We start from the raw sequence: 20586 nt of genomic DNA, 5'->3' as shown, positions 1-20586 counted from the left end.
TTACCGACGATAATTGTGTTTTGGCTCGATTGCATAATTAGTTGTAGGAGTTCCCGTTCCCGAGCGACGTTGTTGGTTTCTCATCTATGTATGTCGCACTGCTCTTTGTCGGAAATATTTATGCTCCGGGATATAGTAATCTATCATCTATGAAGCTGGTATGAAGTTGGCAGGACAAGGCAATGGCTGATTATTTAAAGTCCAGTTGCCTAGAAATATAGTAATCTACGTAAATTATCAGGTTATCTTTCTAAATGTTGTAATGTATTAGCAGGTGAGATATTATTGTCTAAAACTGTGGTCAAAAGTAAGAATTTTCAATTTGTGTACGCCTTACTTTACTTGATTCTATAGAAATGTTGAAGGAACAAACGCACTTCAAATTAAAATGCCGACAGAGAAAGTTGAAGGTCCCGAACTTGGACAGTTGTTACACGGAATTAAATAATGCCGCAGGATTCAGGTTCTTCGCACGCCCATCATCGTTGAAGTCTCAAAAAGTTGAGGTTTTCCAATGCTGACTCGCCTCCGTGCTCACGGGCCCATATAATTTACTATATTTTTTTAGCTTTTCGCTTCAGCTGTATAATATCCGGAATGCATAGCTGATTTGAGGTTCTCCGAGGGTTATCTGCACTAGGGACAAATTATAAACTATCAACAAAATACTGACTGTTAAATTAGTTTAAAAACATAAAAGATGAAAGAGTAGTTATGATAAGATATGAATAGTGTAGAAGGAAACAAAAAAAAAGAGAGAATTTTTAAAGTCAAACATGATATAAACATATATTTAAAATGTTAATCCTACATTTTACATACTTGAGTCTAGAAAGGTTGCAAGTTAGTTAATAAACGAGAAGATGTGTTAAAAATGCTGTGTTTGTAGTTTTTATGATAAGAAATTGGAAAACAAAAAGGAGGAGGAGAATTTAGTAGTGATTGATACGGTGTGCCAATTTACAAAAGTTGGGGTATATATATATATATATATATATATATATATATATATATATATATATATATATATATATATATATATATATATATATATATATATATATATATATATATATATATATATATATATATATATATATATATATATATATATATATATATATATATATATGTACAGAGATGGGGAAGGAGGGGTGGGGGTTAGGGTTACTCCCATATAGATTTTCTTCTGGGACTTCTGGGGATGTTATGAAGGGCATTCCCATAAGTTGCAGAGTCGTCAGGGTAGCCGTAGGGTCCTAGTCCTCTGGGGGGTTGTCTGGGGTTTGAGTGGTGGTGGTTGAAGGAGGCACCCCTTCCACCAAGTCTTGTTATTTGAGGATCTTGGGGGGGTCTAGTGGTAGAGAAAGATGGATAGTTGTGAAAAGGGAGATGGGAATGTTGGTGGTAATGAGCTTGCTGATCCATGTTGGAGAGGCTGGGAGAGCTTCGCACTCTCTGCATCTGCATCGCACTGGATATGGATATCGAATTGCCAAAGCGAGGGGAGTACTGATCCCCTGCATCTGGTGAGATTGATTTCGGGGAAGAACACGCAGAGCCCCTGGTCGTGGCCTTAGGGCTTGTTCTCAGGATCCCATTCACGGCGTCGATGTAACGTTGCTCCAATGGATAGGTTTCCGACGCAGCCAAACACATCTTGTTAGAGGGAAAGAGGAATGCACGGAGCAATCCTATGTGGTGGCGGTCGTGCTCCTGGATCATGTGCTTCACATCTTCCTCCGTCCTAACAGACACCAACGCGTCCAGATCTTCCGGGACAAGCTGGTACTTGAGCACCACCTCCCCCTCCACCATGCTCCCCACCTTCTTCATCAACTCTGGAATCATCAATTCACGCAATGCAAAACAATTCAATTCTATTCTATTCAATTCAATTCAAATTAAGCTCAATTCAATCCTTCAAATCGAAGGCACGGGTACCGGAGAAGGTCACGTCACGAGGCACTGAAACCACCCGAGTCTCGCCGCCGACGTACCTTAGAATCCCATCGGAGGGTCGTGGAAGGACCTTGCCGGCGTAGCTGCAGAGGAACTTTACTTTATTTTTTGGCGAGTCGTCTCCCATGGTTTTTTCATTGCAAATGCATCGATTGCAGTGAAAAGTAAGAGATTTTATATTTCCCTATCCAATTCAAATATCTCTCCTTTCAATCTCAACAACACACAAACTTCCACTATTCCCGCTTCTTATTTTTACACCTTTTATCCATTCTCTATCAACTAATTCTTTCTATTATATTTATTACCTTTATATATCTTAACCAAAACTTGAATAATTCGTCATATCGTCTCACAAATTTATCTATTCTTGATATCAAGCAATTTAGATGGTTAAAAGTCTCACATTGAATTCCTATTATTGTTCTTTTATTAATGCTCACATCAGCATCACCACCACGCAATGCCGTGTCTGAAACCTCTTGGACCAACCCCTTTTATTTTTAGTGTTTTATAATCAATTCATTCTCAATTTTTACTCTATGAAAAGTACTCCAACTAGTATGTATGAAAAATAAAATAGTCGTCGCTAATTTTGTTATATTTACAGTCAACTATAAACATTTGTTTTATCGTTAAAAATAAATCAATTGTTATTGATTGTTATATTTACAGTTAACTATAAACGTTCATATTAACAGTAAATAATTGGCTGGTAAAAGAACCAAGTGAACGAAGAAGAAAAAACATTTTGTGGGACTGGACTTAATTATGTACGATGCTTGGAACTTAAATTATTCTGGCAATGAATAATTTGACTGCTACTGTGATTCTATCTTTGAATCTTGGTTATGAAACAAGAAAAGTGATGACACCAAAATTCAAACTTTTTTCATTGTATGGAACTTTTATACCCTTTTACGCAGAGCAACAGAACTTCATATTGGGTTTTCTCAGAGCAGATAAAAAGATCTACTTTTGCAATTTGAAGATCTCGACAAGGTATGATAAAATGTAAATAAATAAACTGACAAAGGTGTGATGTCACTCTGGTCTGAAGTGAAGAGAGGTGAAAAGGAATGGAAGACTAGAATGGGAATCGAAGAAGGCGCTTACATGCTTTGAGGATCTTAATCTTCATCCTCACTCCCTTATCCTCCTTGGATCTTGCTGTACCCTCAACTTCATCATCGTCATCATCTTCAATCGGCGATGCTATTGCTGTGTCATGGATCCTGCAGTACCTCTCTGAAACCGATGAAGATCTTCCCATTGAGAATGCCCTTTTCATTGTAACCTCAAACGCCCCTGAAGCAGAAGAAAAACTGGTTGAAACAGAAGCACTCCTACCCAGTATCACTCCGAATATCTCTCCCTTCCCATCTTCCACCCTCCTCGGACTCTCGCTGGTTGTTGTTGGTGGTGCTTTTTGGGTTTGAGGAAATGGAGTGGTAGCATGATCCATGGATCTTGCTTTGTGGGTAGTCTCACTACCAATCCTGCCATACCCATTCCTCATGTTTTTGGTCACTAGCTGTGGGCAGCAGAGAGACAGAGTGACAGAGAGGGTAATATGATATCATGTCATATGTATGTGTAGATGACTAAATAAAATGAATGTGCAGAGGTAGCAGTACATGTGAAATAATACGTTTGACAGTAAAATCCATCACCATCTTTTACTGCTGCAACATAATACCTTTGCATATTTTGGGTCAAAGTACTAATGCATTCATTAAGCTTCGGTCTTACTATATTTGTTCAGTACTGTCACTGCATCAATAGTCTTACTTTTTTTACTGTGTTTGAACTTGAGATTTTATCTTAGAGTATTCAACCACACATTTTTTACCAGAACTAGTGCATTTTTTTACTTTCGTGATTTTCGTTGAATATTATCTACAAAATAGTGAAAAAAAGTTTGATTAAAAAAATATGATTACTCTTCAAAAATAGTTGAATATGCAGCAAAGATAATAATTTGCAAATTATAGTTTGCAGCGAAAAGTGGGGAATGAGAAAGTAGAATGAATGTTTGGAGATAATGGGCGTAAAGTTTGTAAAAATCGTCAATGAATGCTATTATTGCTTTCACTCTTTCTCATTCAATAGTCAATAGTTTTAAAATAATTAATAATTACTTAAAATGTTAGTCTACCTCTGTTCCGGTTTCCATTCCTCTCTCTCCTCCGCTTTCGTGTGTGTGTCTCTCTCTACATCCTATCCACCATTCCAAGAATCCAACTTTCACTTTAGGGTTTTGAAATCCCAGCTACAAGCCACGCGCTGCTTAGCCTGATCGCTGATTGGCTATTGGGCGGCGGCCTCCATTTCCACGGCTGGAGAGAAACTGTGAGGAGCTCCTTTTGCACCGTAATTATGTAATGTTTAAGCACCGAATTTGGCTTAATTACAAGTTTTTACTAAGAATGCGTTTCGTTAAGTACGTGCTGAGCTCTGGGGGCTGGTGGGGCATTCAATTCCTGAATTGCAGCCTAGCTTTTTATTTGTGGGGCACTGTATAGAGAGTTCACCGGGTTATCATGAATCATTGCGGCAAAAACTATATTATTGTTACTTTTTAACTTCCTTTTTCGGCCGAGCTTAAGGAGTAAATGCTTTACTAGTTTTGCACCACTCTGAACATTTTCTCCTTTTGTCGGTTTCGAGATGGATCTTGAGTTTTTGTTTTTTACTTAGTTGCGCGAGTAATCATTTATAGTTTGCGTTTGTATGCATGGTTTGTGTTTTAGAAGGCGACTCGATTTATTGTGTTAGCGAAACTCCTAATTTCTGAGTTAAGAGTGCTGAACTGTGGAATTTGGTTCCATTTCAGGGAAGAGAAATGATATGCTAAGATATGGCACTTAAAGTTCCCGCTCATGTAGCTGCTGAGATTGCAATTGGGTCCATCGGTCGTGGTTATGATATATCCCTTGATATAAGGCTTAAATATTGTAAAGGAGATTCCGTAAATTCACGTTTGATTGAGATAGATGAAAGTTATGTCAGAGAGGTGGTACTACCCGGTGGAGTTTCAATACCAAATGTTTCCAAATCAATTAAATGTGATAAAGGGGAACGCACTCGGTTCAGGTCTGATGTTCTGTCTTTTCAACAGGTAAAGTTTTCTGTTTTACTTTTATGTGTTTGAAACCATGATGCACAATGAACTTTGTTTTCAGTATGATGTTTCCTGGTTTAAAGCCAACGAGGGATTGGCTCAACTGGTAAGATCTGTTTGACTGATTGCTGTGGGTAGTCTTTCCTTGGTAGGTTATATGTAAATAACCCTTATAAGCTATTGCAAAAGCATATGACATGCCCTGACCGCTTAGTGTGTTATGTGTATCACTAAGTAGCCAAACCCTCTTCAAATTATGAACCAGTTGGTAGGTTTCTTAAGGCTTTTGATCTTTGGATAATTACGCTTCCAAAGGCTTTTGATCTTTGAAGGGATATAACAAAATATTTCTTTTGTTATAATCTTTGACTTTCTTTTTGTCTGCATTTTAAGTTTTAAGCAACACATGCATCATCTCCTGTTCAGTGGCTGTTTACTTTTGAATGTTTTCAGATGTCGGAGCAATTCAATCAGGAGTTATCTTTGACCGGCAAAATTCCATCAGGGCTTTTCAATACAATGTTTGAATTTTCTGGTAGTTGGCAGAGAGATGCAGCCCTTACGAAGTCCCTTGCTTTTGATGGGGTGTTAATTACACTCTATACTGTTGCACTGGAGAAGTCTCAAATGGTCCTCTGTGACCACGTTAAGAAAGCTGTGCCATCATCGTGGGACCCACCTGCTTTAGCAAGGTGAATTGAGTTTTGTTATTGTAATCTTGACCAAATGGTGAAATTATTTCTGACTCCTTGTCAAATGAAATATCATCATCCTCTAAGTTCTAGTTTTGACATCTTGGTCAGCTCTTCGAACTATGGATGGCCTCTGATCTCTAGCTTCATAATGATTAAGGTTCTGTGGGCCTTAAGCTGATTCATTATAGCAAAAAGATAGAAATGACCTTTAATGATAAATGAATAATATGTGGAAGTAGTTCTCCGATATATTTCTGTTGTTTTATTTATGCCCCAATATTATATATTTTGCCATTTCTATTTTCAACCTTGTACGATAAGCAGATGAAATTCTGGGAATGGCTGCATAAATGAGGTGAATTGTAAAAACACATTCATGTTATTATGCAGTCGCATATCTGAATATTCTTTAAAAAATTCAATTTCGTTAAGCTGACGAGTGCATAATTTTATTTGAACTTTTCTTCGCTGATCAATGTCCTTTTCATGGAAAATTTTGACTTGGGCTTATAAATAACAGCAATAAGAAGTTCATTGTTGATGTATGCCTATTATAAGCCTAATTTATGTGATAAAAGCTTATTTTGGCCTATTTATTCTCTTGTTTTTGATGTTTATTTGCTTTTAATTTATAATATAAATATTCTTAAATGGTGCTACGTTGTAATCTTCTAATCAAATTAGGACTAATTTGGATATATTATCTTTGTTTGTATGGCTCAATTATGTTGATAAGCAACATAAGTTGGCTGTCTTAAAAGTTATTTAATTCTATTTGGATTACCTCGCTTTTCTTTTTACTGTATTTTTGGTTTGATACTCTGGCTAACTGTTACTATTCACAATTCTCAGGTTTATTGATACCTTTGGCACTCATATAATTGTTGGTATGAAAATGGGGGGAAAAGATGTAATATATTTGAAGCAGCAACACTCATCAACTCTTCAACCTGCTGATGTTCAGAAAAAATTGAAAGAAATGGCAGATAGGAGGTTTCTAGATGCCAATAGCCACTATACCATTGCTTCTGATCAAGTTTTCCCAAATGACAAGGTTTGTGAACAATTTTTTGAGCATAGGGTCCGATCAGTATTTATCCTGCTATTTTATGAAAACTTCAAAATATGGTTTGTCTAGTGGACTTTAAACCTTACTCAGAACTAGATATTTGTGGTTGGTTAGATAGTGGCTTAATAGTGGTAACAACAAACTTGCTAGGATAAGTTATACTATCTTAAAAAATAGACTTTAAGTCTAACTCACTTTCATAAAATCGGATTGTAGATTGCACCTTCATTTAAACTATAATTTAGTCATATCTCTTGCTGATATGACATTTCCAACATTTTTATACCTTTCTTAATTGAGAGAAGAAGTCAGGGGAGAGTCTAGAGGTTTGTAAATCTGCAATCCGACGATTTTAATATCTTGAATCGCTCATGTCTGATACTGTCTTCCATTGATACAGACCTATATATATTTTCTGGAAATAAGCATTTTTCTATTTTCCTATATTGGATTGAAACTTGACCGTTTGTAATAAATTTTGCTTCTTTTCAGTTTGGAATCAGGGAGCAGAGGCTAACATTTGCCAATATCAGTCCATCGAGTTCTTACTCACACAAGGAGGTGTGCTTAAAATATTTAACTTTGAAAACATTTTTAATATTTATATTTACCATAGCAATTGTACTTATTTTTTTTATGGCAGGATATTGTAAGCATTTGCAAGAGGAGGGGTGGGAGTGATGACAGAAACCTATCCCACAACGAGTGGTTACAAACTGTTCAGCACGAGCCAGATTTGATCTCAATGTCGTTCATTCCAATTACATCTCTATTGAATGGAGTGCCAGGGAGTGGATTCTTGAGCCATGCCATAAACCTTTATTTACGATGTAAGCAAATTTATTTTTCTTTGCGTACTTTTTATCTAAATAATACTTCCTCTTGGTATTTAATTGCAACAGTTGTCCATTATGTTGTGGACTGAGCGATTCGGTGAGGTGCAAAATTTTATGGTTTAAGGTTTACTATGAATAACTTGTGAAGTTCCCCGATGCCCAACATTTTGCAAGACTAAAGCAATTATTGAAAATTGAGTTAGCTTGCAAGTTTTTTATTCATAGGGAAGTATTCTCACTGCAACTGAGCTATTGTAGATAGTTGTCTCGTAGAATGACCACCAGCCTGCTCTCTACTTTTTAACTGGTTTTTTTGCATGACCAAAAATACTTGTGATCTTTATCTTGATGGTTATAGACTTCCCATTACATGCTGTTAGACTGTCCTTTATATTCATTGAATGTTGATTATCGTCTGGCCTAATGCATAATAAGTTCTGAATTAACGAATCCCAAGGAATATTGTAAATTCTATTGATCGCCAGAGACATATAAAGTATAAAAGTGAATGTATTTTTCAAAATTTCTCATATTTGGAGTGGTATTTCCTTTATAAATTAAAACTGGGCAAAGCATCACTTGTCTCGTGGATAGTCATATGGTTCTCGTAAATAATCCATACTGTGAAGAAGTTTGCAACTATTCTCGTAAAAATGGTCATGATTTTTTGAATTGCACATTTTATTCTCTTGGCTGTGAAGGAAAAGGATTTGTCATCGGAATAGAATAGAAGCGTTCAATTCCTTTGCTTGTTGAAGTTCTATTTCATTCTATATTTTAATTCAGTTGGCTTTGAATTAACCTACTGTCATAAATACTTTAAAATATCCGCCCTACCAGTGCATAGATGCTCTCATAAGGACTTAATAGCGTTTAGGCATTGACATGCAATACCAATTAGTGAAACATAAGAAAGCATATTCTTGTTTGTGAATCATATGCATCATTACACTGCCCATGTCTTAAATTTTTGTCTTAAAATTAAATTTTCATGGATCACTTTTTTTAATGTTTTGTCTTCAATTTTGGTTTATTCCACATAGATTATCTTTACTAGTTCAAAATGTTTAGTTACACATTGGATCTTGCAGATAAACCACCGATTCAAGAGCTCCACCAATTCTTGGAATTCCAGCTGCCAAGGCAGTGGGCGCCTGTATTCAGTGATCTTCCACTTGGTCCACAACGGAGGCAACGGAGTTCATCTTCTTTACAGTTTAGCTTCATGGGTCCAAAGCTTTATGTTAACACCACACAGGTGAAGCTTTGTTCTTTGGTCCTGGGTTGGGCACATGTTAAAAACACAGGAAGTTTTTTATTTAAAAAGCATATATTTGTGATTTATAATCTCTGTGCTGAAGCCAGGAATTGTTGTCATGTTATAATAGGTTGATGTAGGTAAGAGGCCAGTAACTGGTCTACGTCTGTATCTTGAAGGTAAGAAAAGCAATAGGTTGGCCATCCATTTGCAACACCTTTCATCACTTCCAAAAATCTTCCAGCTTGAAGATGATCCAAATGATAACTTTCAGCGGAAGTCATACGACAGGAGATTCTACGAGAAGGTTCAATGGAAGAATTTCTCTCAGGTGTGCACAGCTCCTGTGGAATCTGAAGAGGATCTTTCAATAGTAACCGGAGCACAATTGCAAGTTGAGAATTACGGCATAAAGAATATACTGTTCTTAAGACTTAGATTCTCAACGGTGTTGGGAGCTAAAGCAGTGAAGCATCCGGAGTGGGAGGGATCACCCAAGTTGGGAGCCAAGTCAGGACTGATATCAACTTTAATCAGCCAACACTTCACATCCACATTTCAGAAGCCTCCTCCGCGCCCTTCGGATGTTAATATAAATTCTGCCGTCTATCCGGGCGGCCCTCCGGTTCCGGTCCAAGCTCCCAAGCTTCTGAAATTTGTTGACACAAGTGAGATGAACAGAGGACCACAAGAGTCTCCTGGCTATTGGGTTGTCTCTGGAGCAAAGCTTGTTGTTGATAAGGGCAGAATTTCTCTCCGTGTTAAGTATTCTTTGTTGACCATGATATTACCAGATGAAGAAGACATGTTGGATGACCTCTAGCCATGAACAACAACAATTCCTCTGCTTTTGCTATGCTCCTACTTGTATTAAACTTCTACAGTTTAACACCATTACTTGTTCAAAATTACAGTTACAATTACTGATCAATTCCACTCTAAGAATTTATGGTGAAAACGCTGAGAAATCATGTCATCTTTTAGTATTCTTTTGGTATCATGTTTGTATATTGTTACTTGTTAAGTTACATTCCATTCTTTGCTCATTCATTAGTAACATACGCAGCCTTATGAACCTCTGCAGCAAAACAATTTACGCCTATCTTTGTCCCTTTCTGTCTGTTACATTACAAACTTCAGGACACTCTTCATTATGTTTTAATAATTATAAACTCTTTCACCCAAAGATCAATTCACTTGTTTCATTTGCAAAGTAATACTTAAGAGATGAATTTATTGATATTTAAGTTTTTTACTGGTAATGCTGTATTAAATAATGTACAATTTCTTATTGGAGATATATGGAGCTACATAATACTTTAGGAAAAATAAAAATTCAAATTAATTAAATTTATTTGATTTATTATTTCAATATTTTTATTTGAATATTTATTATATATATACATATAATAAAATATTAAACTAAATTATCTTATCATTTGTTATCCTAATTATTATTATTTTATAATACAGAAACATGTCTTTAATAAAATAATTTATTTTATATTTCATATGTACTATTTTAATTATTTATTTCATTATAATTTAAAAATATGTATGTAATAGAAAACCAAGGTGTGCTCAATTTTTCACAGATAAGTGACATGTAAAGTTTAATATTTAATTTCTTTATCATTTTCGAGCTTTATGCTCCTTAAAATCTATGTAAACAAGATTTATTTAAATCTAAACAGACATCAAGCATTAAGAATCTGACACATTCACTTAAAAAGAAAAAAATTAGTGATATATAGCTTAATAAAGACTCACACACATTGATTTTTAAAATTTTATGCTGAAAGTAATGTCAAAATCTTTTATATGAACAACTCATATTTTAGAAATGATAAGTTTAGTGAAAATTTCAACATTTGATATCAAAATTAATACTTTGTCTTAAATACAAGAATGTATTAAATTAAAAAAAAAAATGGTGAATGGCTTTTAAGTTTAAATAACGCAAAATTTTCTTCTACATTTTGTTTTTCTGGTAACATGTGCAGCCTCTTAATTAGACAAAGCTTTAGTTGTTTCCTGAGTTGGTTGGTAGTTACACCAACTTACAAATTACTGCTGTGTTGTGGCAGTTTTTCCCCTTTACACATTTGACATCACACTCTCCTCTCATCATGAGAGCTACCATCAATGCAACACTCTCTCTCATTATACTTACTCCAATCACTAATCACCCACCACCCTCATCATTATACTTTACTCATCTTCTCAACCTTCTCAAATTTCTCCAACAATGTTATTGTCTAACTAATATTTGCTGCCAAAACTATTATCATTTTAATTTTGGTACTTGTTCTTAGCTTTCATCCTTGCCACCACCAATGTCTCACGGCACATATTCCTCAACAATGAAACAATGTCTTAAAACTAACATGTCTGGTATGTTATAAGAAACAAAACCCACATAATTATGGAAATCAGAAACCAGAAAACAAACTATAATGGCTTAAAAGTAAGAGTAAATACTGATAGTAATGCAAGTAAAAAGAAAAAAGAAACATTTATGGTGCAACTTTAGTTGCTGAAGTTGAAGTACATCAAACTAGGAAAAAGCTGGCTTAACATTTTGGCATATAAATACAATATTTATGTATAAAATTGACACAGGTGGGTGGTCTCTGAGTATCTGTATACAGAGAGAAGAAAAGTTGATCATTGATAGCAACATATTGAAGGATAAAAAAAAAGAAGAAGCACTAATTAAATAGAAAATGATGTTCATGAGAAGGCCAATAAGCCCCTTCCCTTTGACAAGGGAGAGGAGCAGGTTGAGCGATGTAGGTAGGATATTGCTGCCCTGGCATCACCACTGAGAAATCAGAACCATAACATGCTGGAACCTGTCACAAATAAGTTTCCAAAACATGATGTTTTTTTGTATTGAACTCGTTTACTTGATTATGCAGATGGGATAATTTATCTATCAAATCAAGATGAATGCATTCATGAAAGTGAGTAATTAATTTATAGTTCTTAACTAACACAGGTTGATGATCATAAAATGCAGAAAATGTTGCTCCAGGATCTAGAAACAGTGAATAAAAGGAAGGTTGAAAAGCATGAAGAGACTTACTGATTGTGGGTTTCCCTGTTTTGGTGTTGGTAGTGGTGGGTGCTCCTGATAGCGTCGCGTCATAGATTCTGGTGTGGAGAATTGTGAGGTGGGTTTGAACAAATGTTCAAATATGGCCATTATAAGAAACATTGAAATCAAAATGGCGGTGGCAACAAAGCCAAAAGAAATAGCACTCATAGATGTCCCTAAGCTTTTCCATGGAGCTTCCTCATCAACTCCTGTCTGTGATGGACCAGGGTTTGAAGATGGATATATGTTCCATGGAGGCTTTGATCTTTCACCGTTCAAATCGCTCATGGTAGTACCTCTACCACACTCTCTACTTTTGGCCTTTCAAGATCTTTGCATTCATATATATCTGATGATAATCTCAAGAGAAACTCTATCCTGAAACAAATGAGAATAGAAAGCATCAGCAGTGTACTAAATAGGGAATTTTTATGCAGATGCACAGTAACAGAACATTTGTTGAGAAGCTTTTTACAGGTACTTGTTTTTTACCACAACTAAAATGGCCAAGACAAGAATATCATGATTTGATGAACACTTGAAGTGAAGAAATTTAAAGAAAAAAATGGTGGGCTGAGGCAATTATATTAAATGGTAGAAGCACATGTATGCATGGCCTGATAGAAGGTTGTAATAATGATATTGAATAGAAATGAAATGAATAGAGTAAACTTACCTTTGAATGAGGTTGAAGTGTGTTGATCCAAGAGCAGAGTTGTTTATGCTATATTGGTTGACAGAAACATGATGGTGAGAAGGTTTGCTTTATAGAGAATAGAAAATGTAAAGACAAATGTGTATGATAATCCTATTGGAACACTTTTCTATTTATGTTCCCATGTCGATGATCCTGATGCCTAACTTATTGAATACTATACCTTGTCAGAAGAAGCAAACTTTAAGAAATAAAAAAGAATGGGCCTTCTTGTCAGGAGAGTCTCAGCAACAATTTTCAATTGCTACCTTTAAAACTAAAAGTACTCCTATTTAAGCCTGGATTGTTGTTCTTAATCCAACCCTTTAAGTCTCATGAATAGTGCAAGCAATAATTTCAAACTACTATTAGAAATCACAACATTCCTTTAACACAGCAATGTAATTATTGTATGCATTTCAAAACAAACAGTTTTTATGATAAACACACACATAATTATTAAGATTAAGACTAATACACCGAATGAAAGGAGATAGGAGCCTCTTCCTAACCTCTGTGATGTGAGGATTAAAGCCTAAAGTCTCTCTATGATGATGGCATAAATGTATTGAATTCCCTCACTTCCACCATAACCATTCAAATGTAATGATGAGAAAGATTGCACTGTGAATCTTGCATAATCTGATAAAATCTCCACTGATAAAAGATATTAAAAGAAGAGAAAAAGGCTGCTGCAATATCGTGCAAATACCAACTCATACATTACATTACATGATAAACCCAAAAAATGAAATGAACACAACACAAGTAAAATAGCAGTAATGATTATTATTATTGTGATATAATAAATAAAAAATATGAAAAGGGGAGCGGGAGAATGAAAGTGTTTGACATCCAACAGCTAAGCAGTAGTAGAGCATTCATGATTCAAGTGAAGAAAGAAATAATTTTATAGTGAAAAAGAAATAAAGGTAGTAAAGTGGTGATGTAGACCACTTTTATTCCTCTCATGTTTGCCCAAAAATAAACTGGTTAAGGGAAAACCATGGCTTTTGTCAGACTATGTATTACCATCTGTCATGTTTTATGTTAAATCACTTGCAAGTGCATCATTCATACCCAAAAAACTCAGAGTAATTACTGAAATGAATGAAGCAATAATGAAGAGAAAAATGATTAAAAAGGAAAAGCATTGAGTAAACATGTTTTTGTCAACGAGACAATCACAGTGTCTGAGGAATATGAAAGGTTATCAGCAACCCCCCCCCAAAGAAAAAGGTAAGAAAGAGATGAAATTGAGGAAGTAGATGCAAACATCACTTTCACTTTAGTGTGTGACAATCAATTGGTTTTAGACGACATTGTATGAACTACCGTCCATGATTATTCCAGATTATATTATTCCTCAACTTCTCTGAGTACTTGCATTTGAAGTAATCCAAATGATGAAATTGTGAGTTATTTGAGAAAGAATGAAATTTTGGATACAGTGTTTGAAAGTTAAAGGGGAAAGTGTTGGCCATTTTGCATGTAAGACATGTTTTTGAGAAAAGAAGATGGCCCGTGACAAGAAAGCGCACTAAAGAAAATGTCGAAAAATAGATTCAAACACATATGTCTCCATCTTAAGCAACCTTGACTTTTACAACAAAAATTATGAACAAAGAATTTGTACATACATAGTCCAAACAAGATACCATAATTGCTTATATTGGTGAACGTGGAGGGCAGCCTGTTATGTTTCATATTTTATTATCTCTGTCACCTTCATGGCCTGTTTTTTCACCTGCTTCTTCTCCTCATCATCATCATCATCACATCCTACTTCATGCAACTCTCTCTCACACTTTCTTTTTTATCTCTCATTATACTTAATCTAAGCTTTACAGAATTCGAGTATAAAGTAACAACCATTGTCAGATATAACAGTGTCAGAAAACTGCTAACAATACTCAGATAAGAGAGTGATTCTAAATGATGGAACATATAAAATCATTTATAAGCTCTATGAAACTTGATTTTAATCTATATCTTCAATTAAAAATTTAAATTTACTTGTTCGTTTCATACAACCATAGTCAAAATTTATCTATTTGGTAAGGTAATCTTTTCTATAAGTCATCACCGACATGTATATAATCTTAAATATCATAGTAAATATAATACAATATTTCCCTTAATTTTATGAAACTTCTTAAAAGTCAAAATATAACTTTTTAACAACTAAATTTTAAGTTGTCACAGGTTTTCTAATTTTATCTTTTAAATAAAAATGTTAAAACTAAAATAATTTTTTTATTTAAGTAAATGTTATTTTTTAATTTAATCTTTTTTTACTTGACATTCTTTAAAATTTATTATTTTTTAATTATACAATTACTTATAAAATAAATAAAATTATTTACCATAAAATTTATTTAGATTTACCGTAAAATTATAAAAATTATTTTTTATTATCATAAAAACAATATATATATATATATTTACTAGTAATATAATATACATACGTGAACGTGTTTCCATTATGATATATTAGAAATTATTCTGATAAGCCAAATATTTATATTGATAGTATGATTATATATTTTTTCGGTTGCCAAATTTTGAATTATATTGATAGTATGATTAATATTCAATATATAAATAGTTAATAGGTTAAAGATAAAATTAATTGAGAATTTAGCGTTGACGTGGGTAGAGGAGAGAGAGAGTGGTGGCGCAGGTGGTAATGAAACGAACCGTTTTGAAGTTGGGAAGATAGCGAAAGGAAGGGATTGAATTGAGTGTGGCACGGTGGGCGTGGCGGTGTTCTTCCTCCGTCGAGTGAAGCTCAGGGAAACTTTTTCACCATCCCACTCCGCCGATTCCTCCGTACTCCTGCCTTTTTCTCTCTTCCGCACTCCACACCCGTTTTCCCTTCCTTGTAACTGTTTTTCTCAATTCTCTAATTACTTCCACTTTTAATTCTTTTGCTCCATATTTTCGTTTCATTTAGCTCAAATTTACTCTCTTTTTTCATTCAATTCATGCCCTTCCCCTTGCCAAACTCTTTTTGTGTTTAGTATTATAAGTTTTTGATGGCCCCTTTATGCATAAATTATTGTACTTTGTAGTGTGGTGATTTATTTAGCTTTTGTTTGAATTTGTTTCAGGGTGGTATTTGGTTTGAAGATAGAACATGAAGCGCAAGCGTGGGCATAAGAAAGGAAAGTCAAAAGGTGCCACTAACCATGGAATGAGTGCTAACGATAACCTAAGTAATGGTGGGGGTCAAAACAAGGAAGAAACCTCTGGTTTGGATGAGTTTGGTTATGATAAAGATAACTCTGGAATGGAAGATGACACGCCTTCTTCCACTGGGACGGATCAGCATTTCAATCTTGCTAACATAAATCCTGATGGTTCCATTGATAAGGCTATTGGGAAATCAGTTGGGCGTGTTAAGGTGAAGCTTAGGACACCTAAAATGTTGGACTCCCAACCCACCTCATCTGATGCTCCCACACAGAGCGATACTGATAAGAGTAGCCAGCAGCATGGCCTTGAAAAACAAGGTTTGAGTGCCGAGAGGATGGAGGATAGTGCAAACTCGTTGCCTGATATGAAACTGAGTAATCTGTCAAAGAGAGCTGGTAGCATAAAAATCAAGTCTTCAAAGGTTTTGGGATCAAATGCGGAGCACACAAGCAAACCATTGTCAGCTTCCACTGAGGTCATCCACCCAAAAGAAAGAAAGGCCACTCAACATAATGCCCTATATAATAAGCAGGAATTGGATGCTTCCTTAGTGGTTTGTTGAAGCTTTGATATAGTTGCCCTTCTTGATTTTGTTTGTTGTTTCCAAGCATTACATTGTCAACTATAATAATGCATTCGGTTTGTTCTGCACAGATTATAAGGAAGGTAATGAAGATGGATGCAGCTGAGCCCTTCAATGTTCCTGTCAATCCCGAAGCTCTGGGAATTCCTGTGAGTAATTTTTTGCCATAGCTTATTTTCTTAAAAAAAAATAGATGACACCTATTTTATGTTTGGTTTCCGTTCTCTGGAGATGTTAGATATTTCTCTTCCTCAATTTCTGTCACTGAACCTAAAGTTTGCTCCTTTTACAGTGTTTTGTTTTGTTAAATTTCATTTTTTTCAATGAAGCAGTCTTCTACGTCCTGGGTACTTCCAGAAATTATTGTTTAGTAAAGTTTCTCTTGACATACTAATACTAGGAAGGAAAGATAACAGTGAAAATGAAGAGCAATTAAACTAGTACATTCTAGTAGATACTAATTTGTTGACGTAGAGGTTATATCCTACAAGGATCTATGATATTTGTTCAGCCATAGTGAATAACGTGATTGATTATAAAACTTGGAACCATTTTTTTTATATATTTACTTGTGTATTATGTCATACTTTTATTTGGACCAGGACTATTTCGATATCATAGATACACCAATGGATTTTGGAACAATATGCCGCAATCTTGAAAAAAATGAAAAGTATATGAATTCAGAGGATGTATATAAGGATGTTCAATACATTTGGGACAACTGTTACAAGTATAACAATAAAGGTGACTACATCTTGGATCTTATGAGGCGAGTAAAGAAGAACTTTATGAAGTATTGGACTGCAGCTGGGCTATACACTGAACAATCAAAAGGGACCAAGGGTGAGACATCTATCTATCTATCTATCTATCTATCTATATATATATATATATATATATATATATATATATATATATATCTATATATATATATATATATATCTATATATATATATATATATAAAGGCTTTTAAGTTATCTAATAAATTATAGATATTTTAGTAATTTAAAAAGGGACGGGAATGAGGACGGGTATAGGGACAGGGATGGAGTGGATATGTAGATACCTATTCCCATCCCCATATATGTATTAAAAATATTATCCTTCCCTTTTATTGTGCTAGGATGGAAGATATAAAGCATTTAGCAATGTAACTCTTGTCTCTGCGTTCTCTGGATCTGTTTTGTATGAAGTATGTCTGGAAATATGTCATTCTTTGGTTTTTAATATTTTTGTTATTCAATGTTTTTTAGAGGAATCTTCGGCTAGAGTAGGCTTGGTTTATGTGTAGTTTTTCCTCGCTGGCTCTGTCTTTGTCTGTGTCCCTCTACTTTTATATTTTGGTTTTCTGTGGACAGGGTAAGGAGGTGAGAGGGTGACAATAAATGATAGATATTATAATTTTTAGACTGAGAAGTTTTAGTTAAGCAATTTGCCTTTCTGAGATTTCACTCTAAAAAGTTTAGCTCGAAAAATTGCAAAGTTTTAGAATGATAATTAGTTCTATTCCATCTGGACTTTTGTTGTAAAATCTAGCTAGACCCTTTGTATTGTTTAAAAAATCTATTGTTTACTACCCCTAACTTTGAGGGGTGTGGTATGTTGTTTCCTAATCCACTGACCATTCCAATTACCTCCCATATCACAAAGTGGAAACTCTCCCCCATTCCATTGTAAAATATCCACATAAAAGTATGATAACTTTAGTCAAATTCTACTCATCTCATCCCAGACCCATCAGTGGGTACTAGATATCTGAACATATTGGAGACAATCTGGGAAGCTCCCTCCTAAGCAAACAGTAATCTTATTGTAACATATCTTAACCCTATCCCATGAATGAAGAACATTACTTTGCATGCATTATCTTCTTAAAACAGATGGTTTTCATTTCATGTAAAATACTTTGACATTCTGATAGCAACATGCTATATGTTTTCATTATGTATCAGGTATGGAAAGGACTTCAACAGAAGATACCACACTGTCTGGTGATGGAAAAGTAGGGAAGAGTAGCCAATTGAAGCAGAAGACAAAAAAGCGTCATGGGTGTGTATTCCAAAAATGCAAAATAACTCTATTTATTATATGATGTTATAATTTCTTACGTGATAATTGTTCTTAGCATGGAAATGTCTTAGTTACCATGGAATTGATAATGTTGATTTTATTAAGTGAACAATATAAGTTTACAAGTAGATTTTAATTGTAGATTGATACTTTTTTCCCTGAAATTATATACTGTGTAATTGTGTATCTTTCTTAAAGGTGCGTTATAAATCTCAAGTAAGATAGAGGGGAAGAGAAACTTTTATTTACTTCGGGGGTTGTATTTCCTTTAGATAAGTTTTGTTAAATGGATCTTTTGTTCATTTGTAATTGTAAGTGTTCAATACTGAGGAGTTCTGGACACAGAATTCCTTGCTCCCATCCTTTTAGTTTCCCTTGTATCAATGTGAGAATTGTTGATGGATAGTGGTTCATTGAAATCATATGCATGCTTACACTCCTTATTTTGCAGAAGACACCATAAACATGACTGTTTATGTGCTATCTGTGTTCTAAAGCGACGTAGGAGAGAACGGGAGGAAAATGCTCGTATGGCTAGAGGCAGCTTCGGATCTGGTGGTGATAAGCATGCTAAAGAGTTTAAGCACGAGGTATTTTAATGGCTTGTGGCCTACATTTTATCTTTTGGATGTCTGGCAATTTTTGGAGGCAGTTTTAGGGTATACATATCATGTCTCATGGGTAAAATTCTGAACTGAAATGATAAGATCGCAACAGATTTACTTTTTCTGTTTAATAGTCAGACTGACTTTATATACCTGCCTTGGTGCAAAATATAAAGCCAGTTATTATAAATCAATTTTTTTAAGTGACATGAAAAGGATATTCTCAAGCTTGATTTCCCTTATTACTTTATGTAACATTCGATTCCCAGACATAAAATGAGGGTCATAGTACAAGTATTAAAGAAATCTAAGTATCTACTTCATGAAATCCAAGAATTGATTAGCTTGGCTAATAACATAAATAATTTTGTACTGCCTTATTTTTAAGGAATCGGTGCAAGTAGATAGTCCTGGTGGTGAGGATTCATCATCAAATATAGATGAATCTATGGGCACTGATGGAGATGTTGATGAAGACAGAGGAGAGGTAACAAAGATGGATATTAGTGAGAAGCAGTGTAGCCCTCCTGAGAGAAAGCACAGGAGCATTGATGTTGATGATGATGGCAATGATGACCATGGCCTAGAAGAAGGGGATGACGAGGAGGGGAATGAAGAGGAAGATATTGAAATGAACAGTCAGAAGCGAGAGATGGATGAGACTACAAAACATGGTGGGACCTTGGCAGTGAAATCAAATGTTGGTGATGCAACTGTTCTTCACGATGAATATAGAACAAAGCAACAAGAAGGGCAAGCTTCGTCAGTCCAGCCTAAGAAGAAATACAAGGTATTTCACTGACAGTTTGATCTAGTAAATTACAGCAGTCATGCAAGAAATCACATGCTATAATGCAGTTGCTTTAACTTGTCACCATTTGCAGTTGATAAGTGTACTTAATTGTTCATTTTGTTTGTAGGGGTCACAAGATAAACAGCAGAAAAGTAAGCTCCTTGAGAGTTTATATAATGAAAACCCCAAGCTTTCAGGTTTGTGTGCAATTCTTTTCCCCCAAAATAGTCAGTCTGTTTGGAGTGGACCACACTCACTAATACAGAGGACAAATTCTGCTCGTACTACTACAATCCATGCTGCTATTAGTTCTTTCATGGAGTAACTTCTTATGTTGATCGATTCATTATTAGTTTAGTTGATGATATCCATTCGTTACATGGTGTATTATAGTTACAATATCTTTATAACAAGAGCAGATATTTTAATTTTGGTTTCTGTTCTTTGTTTATTTTGTATTTCATTTAACTTTTTAGATCCGCGCAAGCATATTACTATGGAGGCGGCAGTTTCCTTCTCACTCAGTTTTTTCCTGCGGGGTACTACTATATCCAAGCTTTTAAGTCTGTAGTTAGGTTCAAGGCTTAGCAGGCAA

General features: G+C 34.9%; 4 protein-coding genes across 13 annotated transcripts; 2 read left to right on the top strand and 2 right to left on the bottom strand.

Moving 5' to 3' along the window:
• Window positions 1-301: 301 nt before the first annotated feature.
• On the bottom strand, window positions 302-3550 carry LOC108330769 (uncharacterized). 4 transcript variants are annotated; one of them, XM_017565341.2, is made up of 2 exons: window positions 3079-3550; window positions 302-636 (listed from the first exon to the last, which is right to left on the bottom strand). In XM_017565341.2, exons 1-2 carry the CDS (start codon window positions 3479-3481, stop codon window positions 578-580), a joined length of 462 nt encoding a protein of 153 aa, XP_017420830.1. In that variant the 5' UTR covers window positions 3482-3550; the 3' UTR covers window positions 302-577. The 4 variants fall into 4 exon arrangements, with proteins under 4 accessions (XP_017420830.1, XP_017420822.1, XP_017420806.2 ...); XM_017565333.2 differs by having other exon boundaries at window positions 302-631; XM_017565317.2 differs by lacking the exons at window positions 302-636; window positions 3079-3550 and adding exons at window positions 1168-1841; window positions 1945-2089.
• On the top strand, window positions 1996-9902 carry LOC108330750 (MACPF domain-containing protein At4g24290). 4 transcript variants are annotated; one of them, XM_052879093.1, is made up of 9 exons: window positions 4088-4343; window positions 4799-5083; window positions 5540-5778; window positions 6634-6835; window positions 7343-7411; window positions 7494-7680; window positions 8778-8944; window positions 9075-9123; window positions 9219-9440. In XM_052879093.1, exons 2-9 carry the CDS (start codon window positions 4823-4825, stop codon window positions 9299-9301), a joined length of 1257 nt encoding a protein of 418 aa, XP_052735053.1. In that variant the 5' UTR covers window positions 4088-4343; window positions 4799-4822; the 3' UTR covers window positions 9302-9440. The 4 variants fall into 4 exon arrangements, with proteins under 4 accessions (XP_052735052.1, XP_052735053.1, XP_017420781.1 ...); XM_052879092.1 differs by lacking the exon at window positions 4088-4343 and adding an exon at window positions 1996-2126 and having other exon boundaries at window positions 9075-9902; XM_017565292.2 differs by having other exon boundaries at window positions 4094-4314; window positions 9075-9902.
• A 1538-nt stretch (window positions 9903-11440) lies between these two features.
• Window positions 11441-13614, bottom strand: LOC108339546 (uncharacterized). 4 transcript variants are annotated; one of them, XM_017576685.2, is made up of 4 exons: window positions 13251-13614; window positions 12721-12768; window positions 12033-12422; window positions 11441-11799 (listed from the first exon to the last, which is right to left on the bottom strand). In XM_017576685.2, the coding sequence occupies exons 3-4, from the start codon at window positions 12330-12332 to the stop codon at window positions 11656-11658; spliced, it is 444 nt and encodes a 147-aa protein (XP_017432174.1). In that variant the 5' UTR covers window positions 12333-12422; window positions 12721-12768; window positions 13251-13614; the 3' UTR covers window positions 11441-11655. The 4 variants fall into 4 exon arrangements, with proteins under 4 accessions (XP_017432174.1, XP_052735208.1, XP_052735207.1 ...); XM_052879248.1 differs by lacking the exon at window positions 13251-13614 and adding an exon at window positions 12923-13186; XM_052879247.1 differs by lacking the exon at window positions 13251-13614 and having other exon boundaries at window positions 12721-12901.
• Window positions 13615-15372: 1758 nt separating this feature from the next.
• LOC108326326 (uncharacterized) lies at window positions 15373-20419 on the top strand. The gene is made up of 8 exons (XM_017559796.2): window positions 15373-15622; window positions 15852-16489; window positions 16591-16668; window positions 17122-17365; window positions 18476-18572; window positions 19045-19183; window positions 19587-19988; window positions 20119-20419. Exons 2-8 carry the CDS (start codon window positions 15878-15880, stop codon window positions 20314-20316), a joined length of 1770 nt encoding a protein of 589 aa, XP_017415285.1. The 5' UTR covers window positions 15373-15622; window positions 15852-15877; the 3' UTR covers window positions 20317-20419.
• Window positions 20420-20586: the final 167 nt, after the last annotated feature.

Source organism: Vigna angularis, chromosome 6, assembly GCF_016808095.1.
Source record: "Vigna angularis cultivar LongXiaoDou No.4 chromosome 6, ASM1680809v1, whole genome shotgun sequence".
In the NCBI taxonomy this organism is placed as follows: domain Eukaryota; kingdom Viridiplantae; phylum Streptophyta; class Magnoliopsida; order Fabales; family Fabaceae; genus Vigna; species Vigna angularis.
This window is presented reverse-complemented; position numbering and strand designations above follow the sequence as displayed.